This window comes from Ursus maritimus, unplaced genomic scaffold (assembly GCF_017311325.1).
Source record: "Ursus maritimus isolate PB19 unplaced genomic scaffold, ASM1731132v1 scaffold_3, whole genome shotgun sequence".
NCBI classification, from domain to species: domain Eukaryota; kingdom Metazoa; phylum Chordata; class Mammalia; order Carnivora; family Ursidae; genus Ursus; species Ursus maritimus.
In genome coordinates, this window is record NW_024425563.1 from 64,055,816 (window position 1) to 64,069,256 (window position 13,441).

Consider the following 13,441-nt stretch of genomic DNA (forward strand, 5'->3'; position numbering starts at 1 on the left):
TTATACATACCAGTATGCCAAAACTTATATCTGTTTATGGGAAACAAAGCCAAATCCCTGGACACAATCACTACAAGAGTTACCATTACTGATCACATAATTATTTTATAATATGACTCTCCAGTTACACCCTTTCAGAGTTGTGTACCAAATTATCTCCCAGAGCACACAGGGTACCTTAAGTTTATATAAGCTAACCTTTGGTTACAAATAAAAACAGTAAGAGAAATCAACAAAAACAATGCAAATGATACTTAAAAGTATCACCACTATAAACTAGTAAAGTGCACTATATCCATAATTTTTTTTTTTAAGATTTTATTTATTTATTTGACAGAGATAGAGACAGCCAGCGAGAGAGGGAACACAAGCAGGGGGAGTGGGAGAGGAAGAAGCAGGCTCATAGCGGAGGAGCCTGACGTGGGGCTCGATCCCATAACGCCGGGATCACGCCCTGAGCCGAAGGCAGAGGCTTAACCGCTGTGCCACCTAGGCGCCCCACTATATCCATAATTTAATGCAGCTTGGACAACTTTAAAATTTGGGAGGTGACCTCCTGTAAGATGGCTCTGGTTTCATAGCACTCAGGTGCAGACCAAGCACGTGATATCCCAACCAGTCCTCCTAAGCATAAAGTAGAGGATGACATAAAACTCTCACGAAGCTGAATTTTCAGATCTCGAATGGATGTAATTTGGGATATGCCAGAATATATTTTTAATCTAAACAGCATCATGCCATGCAGTTTTTGTATGGTAGTGCTTACTGATCATTTAGCAAATTGGTTTTTTGATCACATAACCATAATACCTTTTGCTGTCCATGTGCACATTTTTAAAAACATCCATACCATAGTATCCCAGGGCATGCCATGATACATTGAACCTGAGCCCTTCTGTCTATTACTTAGGTCACTTCCACATTTTCCTGCTAAAGGATAAATGTCTTTGGAGTAGATCTGTAGATACTTTATTAATTATTCCCTTTGGGGAGATCTTCATCCATGAAGATGTGCACCAGTCTTTCACTGAAGCTTGATGTTTCTGGCTGTTGAGTTTTTCCCTGGTCTAGATGCAGCCCCTGGTAGCACCAGTGAGCAGGTTTTCACCTTTCTAATCTTATATGAAGCAGTTACAGAAAAAAAAATGAGGTGATTTTATATGCTTTTTTCTTTTCTTCAAGATCTTAACATCTATCATCATGTCATTACCTCTTCAAAGGTTCTGTCTAACTTTATAACAGTCAAAGAAACTGAGACTATTTTATTCACCAGACTCTTTTTCAGCCAGTTTAGGGAAATTGGTAAGATCTGAGGGAAGAAAAAGAGGACTCCAGAAATGAACAGGATCCTTAGGGGGGACAGCTGAGGGCTCTTTCTCTCTTTAAATAGAAGTCCCCAGTTTTATAAACCTTCACACCAGCATTTGTTTTTCTGACTTATTTGATAGTCATTGCTACAACTGTGCATTCAGTTTGACGAAAGGTGAGTATTAAAGTTAGTCCAATGGTGATAAAGCACAAGCTTACTTTAAGGCACCAAAATATGTCCGAAAACCACCTGCACCACTTAGGTAGGATGATATGAGCAAACTATTTTTAGAGAAATGCTGACTATTTAAAAGCAGTGCTTTACAGAAAAGAAGAAAACGGGAGAAACTAGTAAAAGGTTTTTTTTTTTTTCTTAAACTGTTTATTGCCCCCATCTGTAATCTGACAGTGCTGTTGGAACTGCCAAGCACTGACTTCAGCTCACTAACATTACCGTTCTCTTCAGCTTCATAAGTTTGCCTTTAAATTGAAATGTAATTACTCATCTTATTTTTATTTTTTGAACCTATGCCCTGCAACCTCATGGAGACAACTGTATTTTAAGACTGTAAGTCATCTGACATTACTCATGTTGGGTAGGGGAAATAAATATTTCATCCAAAGTTTGATATGCCTCAAACATTTTTTTTGCTAAATAAATAATGGTATGTTACAGCTAACATTATAATTATTTTATATCCACCTCTTTGTATAATATACATTCGTTTATGGTGTAGGATCCTCAAGTTTTGTTTCTCTATAAGGATCAATCATGTAACCTATCTGAATGTGCCTAACATGTAGATCCACAGGGCTTCTCTCCCTTCCTAGACCATTTAAAATTGCTTCTGTTTGGGTCACCTGGGTGGCTCAGTCAGTTAAGTGCCAGACTCTTGATTTTGGCTCAGGTCATAGTCTCAGGGTCATGAGATTGAGCCTCACGTTGGGCTCCACACTCAGCAGAGTCTTCTTGAGATTCTTGCTCTTCCTCTCCCCTCTGCCCGTCCCCCTGCTCACATTCTCTCTCTCTCTCCCCGTCTCTAAAATAGATAGATAGATAGATAGATAGATAGATAGATAGATAGATGATAGATAGATAAAATCTTTTTTTTTTTTAGATAAAATCTTTTTAAAAAAATGCTTCTACTCGTGCTCCATTCTCTGTGACTGTTGGAGCCAGCAGAAGATTGTCCTGGCATTTGGAGAGAAATCCAAAATGACCTAGCAGGGGAGACCCTAATCATGCACAAGTCCATCCCTCCTCAAAGGGCCAGGCTTCAGAGGAGCAGAGACNNGAATGCCAAGAATAGAAGTGGGAAATGGTTATGCCTTGACCTTTCTCCGTTAACACAGGATTGGTTCCAGCTTCAGACCAATACTCTTTGCTCGGGCATGAGACTATTGGAAGTACTTCCCAGTGGTCCAGTTAAATAACAGTAATCTAAGGGATCAGTACATGGGTAATCCGGTTGACTCATCAGTTCATCCATTTCAATCAAATATTTCTGCGGCATTGTCTATATTCCAGGCACTCTTCTAGGCTCATGAATTTAAGATTGGTAAACTGTCAAGGATGCAAATTGCTGGCATGCTTGGTTTCAAGATTATGGCTTTATCCTCTGGTCTAGGTTGTCCTTGAGAAATCCTTTGTGTCGCTTTCACCAAGAAGTGGAGACTTTTCGGCACCGGGCCATCTCAGACACTTGGCTGACGGTGAATCGCATGGAGCAGTGCCGGACTGAATACAGAGGGGCATTATTATGGATGAAGGATGTGTCACAGGAGCTTGATCCAGACCTCTACAAGCAAATGGAGAAGTTCAGGAAGGTAGGAGATTTTATGAAGGTTACCAAGAGGGGTACCTGCTGGAAGGTAATGAGGTGTGATTTGAATCACTCTAGTGAAGAAGACATAACTCAAAAGCACCAAGGATGCAATTAATCATTGCCAGTGTCTTTTTATATGACAGAATACCAATTAATGTGATATATAATTCTCTAAGGGTAAGATCGAAGAGACAGCTGGAAATTGCTGGGATTTAGTAACTAATTGAAGTCGGATTTTCATATAATGTACACTTTTTGTAAGGTTGTCACTTTAAAATGCTTTTTCATGCATAACTAAAAATCAAGATTAGATCAAATGAAACTGGAAAGTGAAGACAGGCTATTGGAGAAATCTTTTTAAATTGCTAATGAATTTTAAAATTAATAGAATAATACTCCTTTGTTTTGTGAAGTGGTTGAGAAGTGGTGGGTTTGGTTGTGGGATTAACTAATGTTCCATCTGCAATAGACCTCTTCAGAAATTAATCTGAAGAAAATAGTTAGCTGAGAAGGTGGGTATGCTCTTAAATTTCCCTGAAATAACGTGAGCAGCAGAGGAACAATGTTCTCTTGGTTTTTTAATTATCTTGTGTCAATTTAGCTGTTTGGATGTTTGGCCATACAAGGATATATCCCACCACTAGGTGGCAGTCATACACTGAGTATTTATGAAAATGCAGCGACTTGTGTACAACGTTGGTAGTTCTTTGTTTGGTTGATTTGGATGTATTTCAGGGTGTGGAAGAAAAAAAAATCAAACAAATGTCAGGTTTGACATAATATTATGTCAATTATCTTACTCATTTCAAATGATCCATTCGTAATTAGTGATGTTGCTTAAAATCCCTAGATTTCTTTTAAGGTACATTGGGTAGAGTTGTGAATGGGAAACCCTGCTAGTGCTTATTAGGAAGGGAAGGGAAGCATGTGGGATGGGGGAAAGGAGGGACCTTCTGTTGCTTAAGAATAGGGTCACCAATTCCTGACCTACTATTAGATTGATACAAATTCTTTTAAAAGCCAAATCTTATTTTCATTTGTAATTTGGAGTCCCTCTCTATGAAGGAAATCGGAGTTTATTTTATTTCTGATTATAAATAACCTTAATGTGGTAGCAGCATCTGACTTCTTGGCAGGGCAGATTTCTGAATTCATGGAAAATCTGAACTGAAAAGTAGGCTCACTCATTCTATAAAAGAGAAAATCAAGGGCCAGGCTACATTAGAAATTTCCTGACTTTCTAATCAGGCCAGTAATTTGGTTTGTCTTTGACACTTTATTTGCAGTTTAGAGGAGGATGGAGTGGAGAAGTTAAAACAAAACAAAACAAAAAACCTTATCTGCAGAGAATCATGCCAATCATTTTATATCTACTACCTTCTTTAAGCCTTGCATGAATGAAGACAATTTAATTTTATAGATGGAGAAAATGATACCTGTGTTAAGTAACTAGCCCAAGGTCGGACAAGGAAATGAAAGTCAGAATCCTAGAAAATATGCATGATTTTTTCCTCAAGAGAAAAAAAAAGGAAATTGACCTAAAACTGACAGTCATTTTCCTAGTAATACCTGTCCTGTGACTTATTCATTCAACAAACATTTATTGAGCACCTTTTATGTACCATATAATAAAAATAAAAATATGGGCACTTGGGTGGCCCAGTCGGTTAAGTGTACGACTCTTGGTTTCGACTCAGGTCATGGTATCATGGGTTGTGAGATGGAGCCCCAAGTTGTTGTTGGGCTCTACACTCAGCAGGGAGTCTGCTTGAAGCTTCTCTCCCTCTGCCCCTCCACCCCAATTTATGCTTGCACTCACTCTCTCTCTCTCTCTCAAATAAATAAATCTTTTTTAAAAATTTAAAAATACAATTATTCTGGAAGGCAGGAGAATTTCACGTGGAATTGTGTTTATTTGGTTTTATTTTGGAGGGCGGTTACTAGTGTGTAACGATGAAATAAAAACCAAGCCCTTCGTCATTTGGTTTGAATGTTGAAACATTACTCAGTCTTTAGTGTCATCGATCTGTTGATTTTGGAAAAATATGGTTTAAAAGAATCCTTTGCCATGCAGAAGTAGCTGAAGAGATGCCTTACTCTACAATCCCATGTGTGCTGGATTTAATTTAATAGCTAGCTGAACATGGTGTACTTTGAATTTAGGGAAAGAATTTTTTTTTTTTAAGAAGTCTGTATTCAGGACCCCATCCTCCTCTATATTAGGCAGGATGGTCCAAGAGGACAGGGAGCAGCTTTGTCTCTTCACTGTCATACCCCAGGGCCAGACTAGCTCCTCGTCAGATTCCAGCCATTGAGTTTGAAGTTCCAGACCCATTGTTTCTCAAATCAATAGGGCATTCTGACCCTATGCAACTCACTTTGTGATGTTTTGGAGTTGAGATGGGTTTTGCAGGTAAGAAGTAGCATTATTAATTTGTGGCTTGCTGCTTTCTTTGTAATGAATTTAAATTGTGGAGTTTGCTGTTTGCTTGGAGTTTATAACATGGAATTTAACTGTGAGCAAGCTTTAGTGTTTAGTCCCAGCAGTATTCCATTTTCAACAGTCTCCATTTATTTCTCAGAAACATGTTACCGAAACTCATTTGTGTGTCCTCTGGGAGAGGGGTCCGGCTGTGGGTGGCTCCTTAGGAGTCACTGTGGGAGGGAGAATTTCAGTCTCTGCAGAGCTAGCTTCCACCTTCACATTTCAACTGATGAATCAGAACTAAAGTAGTATTTTGCCATAAATTCAGCTCTTTGAGTTCACACTCTCTGAGGACACAGAATTCTAATTCATCCTCACAGATGTGATCCCCCCTGGTTGAAGTCTTAAGTATGCATTCATTCATTTATTTATCCTCCAAACAAATGATATGGAAGCCCCACTGTGTGCTGGGTGACATGCACAAGGATATAGTAGCGATTGAGCAGACATGATCCCTGCCCTCCTGTAGTCACTTGGGGATGGAGCAAGTAAACATGATACAGTAGGATGAACCGTTGTCTGAGGTGACACACGGTGTCCAGGAACACCGAGGAGGGGCTTCCCGAGGAAGTCACATCTAAACAAGACAGGAAAGGATGAGGGGGAAGGAGCTGGGTGGAGGGAGTTGGACAAATGAGCAGAGTGCCAGGCTGAGGGAGAAACTTTGCCAATGGCCTTTAGATGAAAGTAAACAGAGCACCTGGAAGGACCGGAAAGGTTTTTACAACCAGAGCACAGAAGGCAGAGCAGGTGTGGGAATGGGGGTGCCCGTACTAGGGCAGCTGGAAGGGTAAGCAGGGCCAGACTAGAAGAGGCATCTCCGGAAGCCTGGGGGTGTGGGAGGGCATTGAGCCACAGAGGAGTACGCTAACCTCTGTGTTCTCACTAGCTCACCCAGTATGTAAGCTAGAGAAGGGATTGGGAGGACCCAAACTACTGGGGAGATGTGGGGGGACATGGGTGCCCCAGAACGAAGAGGCAAGCAGACCAGAGAAGTGTATGTTCTGCCCTCTCCCACACTCCATAATCACACCGCTTTAATTACAGAGCTCTTCATTCTTCTTAGAAATGAGCAGAATATGTATAAATAAATAGCAAGATCAAGTGTACTTTCCCTTCCAACCATTGCTTTTCTCATCATGTTTTCAAAGTGCTAAAAACTTTTTAAATAACACAGTGAGCATGACCAAAATGATGAATGAAAAACTTAAAATTAAACAAAGCAAATAATCTGTTTTCATTCTGGCACCCTTTGAAGCACATGGGCCTGATGACAGATCTCTCAGCAGCAACACTAATAAGCATTTATTAAGTGCCTATATTTGGGGATGGAAATACAAAGAGGTGGAAAAGCTTGATCCCAGCCCTCAAGAAGGACTCTGCTAGTCATCTGTTCCTTGTCAAAATTACGGTGATAAACAAGACACCTGGAGAGTGTGGCCATATGTAGCTATTCTCCTAAAGACCAAATCGTAGGAAATGGTGGATGGATTTCAGTGCACAGGGTTGGATGGGGTAGGAGCAGTTGGAAGCCCCCTCCTGACAGTGTGCTTCACCCCAGGAGGGAAATGGACGGGAGACTACACCACGAAGTATTTTATGAGCAGTTACAATGTGTGATATATGTGCCCTTTGAAGGCAGAGTAAAAGGGTATGATTTAAAAATAGAAGTCAGCTTCTTGTAGCTGATTACATCAGCTTGAGTTGTGAGCTCACAGAAGAGCTTTTGCAGCCTGATGCCCTTGAGAGAGTCCTCCTGTGGTCAATTAAATGTCTTGTTTTTCTTGAAAGTCAGAAATGGGATGGAGGGTAATTATTCTAAATGGAATAAAAGCTGTGTTAGGTGTAAGAAAATAGTTCTGAATCCTCTAAAGAGATAATATGGAAATGTATACGTGGGCATTTGTTATGAGTTGGAGTCCTTATAGACAAGGACAAGGGAACCAGCGTTTTAATGAGGGCCATTTATTAAATGGCTTAATCAAATCCTACAGCATTTGTCTAGGGTTTCATCACCATAATTCAAAAGGGTATCTAAAAGGTATTGTAGGAAATGTGAATGATACACACTGGTATTTTTGGGCTTGTATCTATTTAAAATAGTGTTAGATTTTGGAGAGCTGTTAATTCACTAAAAGTCCTGTTATCAAAAGATATGTTACTGTTAGAAGGTTTGTTCGTAAATAGCAGTGGCTTAATATGTGAGGCCTTACTGGGGTCATCAGCCAGTGGTGTTCCTGTGTCTGACTGAAGGTTTGGGTCTATAGAGTTTGGTCAAGGGCTAGTAAACAGCAGTATTGACGTTGGAGGCTTTTTTTTTTCCTGTGGACAAAGACTGGGGTTAATTAATTTGACAGTATCATTAATTACTGCTGAAATCATTGGTCTTTGTCAGAGGTCGGACTCTCTTAGCAATTGAGGGCAGGTCCCACGGGAGCAGGAGACGCCACGTAATGCAGGAATATCACCGCTCAGCCATCTCCTTGTTCTGTGTTAAAAGCCTTTCCTTTTTGCCTGGGCCATCCAGCTTTCTGGCTTGCACGCGTGCTCTGCTTCAGTTCGGTGCCAAGGGCAGGGCTGAGACCCCCCAGTAAGTTGTGTTGAGTGAGCGTGGAGAATTTCAGGTTTGGGTCCACACAATAGACCAACCCTATGAGGCTGCTTAAGCAGTGCCTTGATTCCAGGGTTTTGCTTTAATTCATACATAAAAGGGGAGGGTGTGTGACCCATTATCTTTTCTGTCTTTTCTAGGGCTAAAATCCGATGCTCTGGCTTGCATTCTTTGATGAGGTGGAAGTTCCTTTTGTAAAGCTAACTCACTCTTGCACCTGTCTGTTTCATAACCCTCCGTCTTCATTTGCTGGGTTTTGGTGTGTGCTTGTTGTTTGTTTTGGTTGTTTAACTGGGAGCCTATTTTTTTGTGGTCCCCAAGAAAATCAAATCAAGTTGCTAAACCCTACCCTTGGGTGGTGGTTTCTTTATACTACCTAAATGCCATAGGAAAAAAAAAAAAAAAAACATGCCATTTTCATATGGCACAAGTGGGAAGGGAATAATTATACCCTTGCTTTCATTTTTGAATTTCATGAGATGAGGCCTTTGGGGCTCTACGTGTCTTGTTGATTTCCCCCCTTGAACTCAGTGAATGGCAAAAATTAGTTTCAGGGTTAAGTCAAGACCATTTGGAATAGCAGGCATGAAACAGATAACTTGCAGACCTGGTGGCCGGCTGGCTGCTGCTCCTGATTGGAAATAGAGAGGAAGGAGCATGACCTCAGAGTTGTGATGGCTCTACCCTCTGTCCCCGGCCCTGCCTACACCAGCTGTGACAGCATGGATGGGTCTAGTGAGCCTGCTGCAATTTTCTCTTTCACTAAAGGAGATATACGTACTAGATGATCACCAAGCTCTCTTCCAGTTATAACATCTTTAATATGCTTTCTCTAAATTGTTAAGCTCTGGTATCATCAAGCTCATCTGCAGAGAAGTGTAGACACTGGTACAGAGCTAACCTGTCCTTTGTCAGTGTCGTGTTTTCCTCCTACTACAGGTAAGTGCTGGTCTTGTTGAGCCTGCTTGATCTTGTTGCTCTAATCTCAGACTCTGGAAAAGAAGAATACTTCACTCATAATTCTTGGGTAGAGGAGACTGAAATTTTTACAAAATGATTCCAATTATCTTTTATTTAGATAATACTTTCGCAAGGGTCGGAAACCTATGGGCCGTGGGCCAGCCACCTGTTTTGAGAAGTCAGGTTTTTATTGTAACATGACCACGCGCGTTCACTGATGTATGATCTCTGGCTGCTTCCATGATAGGGGAGTTGTCTAGTTACAACAGAGACTGTGGTCTGCAAAGCCAAAATACTTTCTGCCCCTTTACAGAAAACTGTTTACGGAAAAGAGTTTGCTGGACTCTGATTTATAGGCACCTCTAGCGCGTGCTGAGGTTAAGACGTTTTAAGAATTTAAAAATGTTTAATTATGATAAAACATAGAACATAAACTTTGCCATCTCAGCCATTTGTAAGTGTCCAGTTCGGTAGGACTAAGTATATTCACGTTGTTGTACAACAGATCTCCAGAACTTTCTCATCTTGCAAAACTGAAACTCTATACCCGTTAAACAACCACTCCCCATTTCCCTCTCCCCCAGCCTCTGGTAGCTATCATTCTACTCTATGTTTTTATGAATTTGACTACTTTAGATACCCTTGTATATGTGGAATCATGCAGTGTCTTTTTGTGACTACCCTATTTCACTTAGCATAATGTTTTCAAGGTTCATCCATGTTGTATCATGTGGCAGGATGTCCTTCCTTTTCAAGGAATAATAATATTAAGTAATAATAATGTAAGGAATAATATTTCACTGTATGCTTATACCACCACATTTTATTTATTCATTACCAGCAGATATATTTAGGTTGCTTCCTGTCCCTTGGCTAGTGTGAATAGTGCTGCTTATGAACATGGGTGTGCAAATAACTCTTCAAGACCCTCCTTTGAACCCCAAATACATAATAAGAAACATAATATCTATCTTATAAATGTTTGTATTACTGAATGAAATTTAATCCTGCCATTGAAAAATGAGACTTAGGCTATGCAAGTAAGGAGTCATTTGATTTTATCATCCTAGAAGATATTGTGTACCCATACTAATTCATAATTTATATTATCTAATTTCTGTAACAATAGTAAATATTGCTATTTTTTTAAAAAAATAGACCTATACAGTACCATAAAAGCAAATGTTTTGGTTTAAAATAGATTTTTTCATGGGGGAGTGAAGAGAAGTACTTCTCTCTTAAGTATCAAATCTTTGCATATGGCATTTCTCCAGTTGTTTGAGGGAAAAGCTTACTTAACTTTCAAGTTTCAGAGTAGACTCTGGACAAAAGTGTGTTATCGAAGTGTGAACTGATCCCGTCCAAGATAGTTTTCCTTTTGCCAAATTGTCTGGCTTTTCTTCCTAAGACTTATTGGATGGCATATGCAAACCTGGTTTCTAGAATTCTGTGGATGATAATATACAAAACGTAAGATTTTACTGAGTAGAACCATCAGGTTCCAGATCAAAATGCTGCCATATAATGAGCCCATTTTATAACAAGGGCTTCTCAGTGCGTTAGCAGCTAGAATGTCTTATATGGATTCATTATTTCCATGTTTCATCATGTTGTGCTTTTGGCTGCAGGGTCAGAGGAGTGGCTGGTGCCCATGACACCCTCCCTCCCTTCCCCCCAGCCCAACCGCAGACTGTTCCATCTGCCTCTGTCTCCTTTTGGTAGCTCCTGAAGAAGGTGTCATTTTAGATTATGCTTAAATGGAAAATCACTGTATTCAAGTAGTAGGATATACTAGTTACTGTCTCTCTAATTTCCGTCTCCAAGTCTGCCCTATCTGTCTACCCCTCCAGATTATCCTCTTCCTTTTGGTTAACAGCTCAAATATCATCTTTCCCGGCTAGTCGTCTTATTCTCTCTTGGCAAACTGGTTGCAATTCTTACCGTCTTCAAGAATTTAGTATAAAAGAAGACAGTTGTGCCCTCATAGGTTAGCTAAGCACTCTGGTTTTGAATGTTTGTGCTTTAGGGATCCATCCCACTGTGCTATTATTCTTATTTTACAAAATGGTGGTTTACTTAGGTACACAAAATAGAGTTCAATTTTATTTAATTTCAAACAGAGGCACTATATCTACTATTTCCTGAATGCTAATAACTTCACAGTACTGTAAGTTACTTTTATTAGAGTTAAAAATAATTTTCTTCAGATATATTCTTCTTTATAACCAGACTTTTCAGTGACAGGAAAAAAAAGTAATGATTTGATGGTTGTCTGAATTGTCACTTTTACATCAGATTGGATTTTTTAATTGGCTGTGGAGAATTAGTATTTCAGAAAGAAAACTCCTAAATCATAATTGCTTTGGGAAATACCTGTGTTCTGTGTTAGTTTGTCATCATCAAGGGATATTGAAAGGTTTTGAGCAGTACTTTTTAAATTATTGGGTTATTTTTTGAGAACCCCCCAACAAAGTGTTTCTAACAAAATTTATCCAAGTAGTATTGGTTACATGATGGAGTCACAGACTATTAGTGGTTTCATAGTTCTCCTGTCTCTCAGTAAAACTCAGCATCTTCTTGCATCCAAGTCCTAAGTCCATCTGTACTTAGTGTTTGAACTATCGCAAGAATGAGTTCATAGAAAACTGGTATTTCCATTCACAGTTCTGAGGTTAAAAAAAAAAAGACATTTGATGATTACTTGATCTTCAGAAAACTGACATAATAGTAATCTCAGAAGGAGATTAGCCACGGAGGCCCACATGTTATCCAGCATATGACCTGGTCCGTGGTGGCCCTGTTCACTAAAGCATACAGTTTCTCCACCAGTTTCAACTCACATGTCTCACAGTGGCTTTACTTTGCCTCCTTTAGTGAGTTTTTGGTGAACGGAAAACCTTGAACAGAAAGCAGCTTTAAAATATGTGCTTATTACTCTTCTAGCATAAAATTTTCAGGACAATTCCAGGTATAATAGAACTATCCCAAGGGAAAAAATTCTGTTTCATATTCAACAGTTATCCCACACTTAATCATTACACAAGATGAATGAAATTCACATATAGCCCTAAAATCTTACACTGGCCAATTTCACATGGACTCAGGGAGTCCTAAGAAGAAGCAGGCCCTTGAAAGGCCATTGGTGTAACTTTGACATGAAATTCCCACATGCATTAATCAGGCTTCTGTTGTTCCCATCAAATGAAATATGATTTTAGGGCTTGGTAACACTTCACAGTTGATTGGCTCTTTCTACCCAACTACCCTTCTATCTGTCCATCCGTCTATTTAAATTCACTCCCCAGCTGTGATCCTGAGACAACCATTGTCATTTAGATGCTGATTCCTTACTGTGGTTCTTCTGGTGACTGCTGACGTTGGAATAAGGGATACTTCTCAAGATAGATTAATTACATAAACAAATTGAGGGATGGGGTTGTGTTTTTTTTTTTCTGCTTTGTTCTTTTAAATAGCGCCCCCCCCCCCAACCAGGCCTTCAGAGGTAGGACTCTGCATTCTTATAAGCAAACATAGTTCACGGGTATTAGTTCATGTTCTGAGAGAGGTCCAGGCAGAGAAACTTGGAAAATAACCCACATATAGGGAAGAAGAACCACATGAAAAGCCCATAGATTAATGCATGGGAAATAAATAAATTTCTCAAATAGACAGGGAAGCTGAAAAGAAGCTAGCAGAAAAAAATTTATTACGTTTAGGACCTTGTTCCCTTTCAATTGTTTTTGTCTTAAATTAGAGGGAAAAAAACTCACGAAAACCTGGCATAGTTATTGCTTCTGTGGCAGGGGACTAGATTGGGGGATGGGAGACGAGGGATGAGAATGAGGTTGGAGTTGCACCCTACGCCTTTTTTGTGCTTTTAAAAAGCTTGTGCCCTATGCGTGTATTATTCTTCCAATTACATGTATAAAAATAATGAGAATGAATGAGATTTGAGTGAGTATAGATAAGATTTGGTAGAAGGAAAGAATACAGACAGAAAACTCTTAAGTTGACAAAAACAGATGAGAAACCAGGTTCCAAAGGTGATGTCACATGAGCAGCCGGATGAAGAGTTTGGAGGATGAAGTCATTTTCAAGAGCCATGTGAGGTGGTTAAGTCACTGAAGAGAAGAAGGATCAAAGGCAAATGCCTGAGGGAAACCCACCAAAATCGAGAAAGAGGAGAATGTTTCTTCTGAAAGCCTTCACTGTTCTAAGAGAATTGGAGCAAGCAGAGTTGTGTTTATCCCG

At 39.7% G+C, this 13,441-nt stretch overlaps 1 protein-coding gene across 6 annotated transcripts in view; it reads left to right on the forward strand.

Annotated features, from left to right (window-relative positions):
* The window catches only part of ICA1 (islet cell autoantigen 1), a 138,428-nt gene that overhangs the window by 32,547 nt on the left and 92,440 nt on the right, over positions 1-13,441 (forward strand). For all 6 annotated transcript variants that reach the window (XM_040644244.1, XM_040644239.1, XM_040644242.1 and 3 more), the window contains one exon: positions 2,937-3,135. In XM_040644244.1, the coding sequence (XP_040500178.1) occupies positions 2,937-3,135 (199 nt within the window). The remainder of the gene's footprint in view (positions 1-2,936; positions 3,136-13,441) is intronic.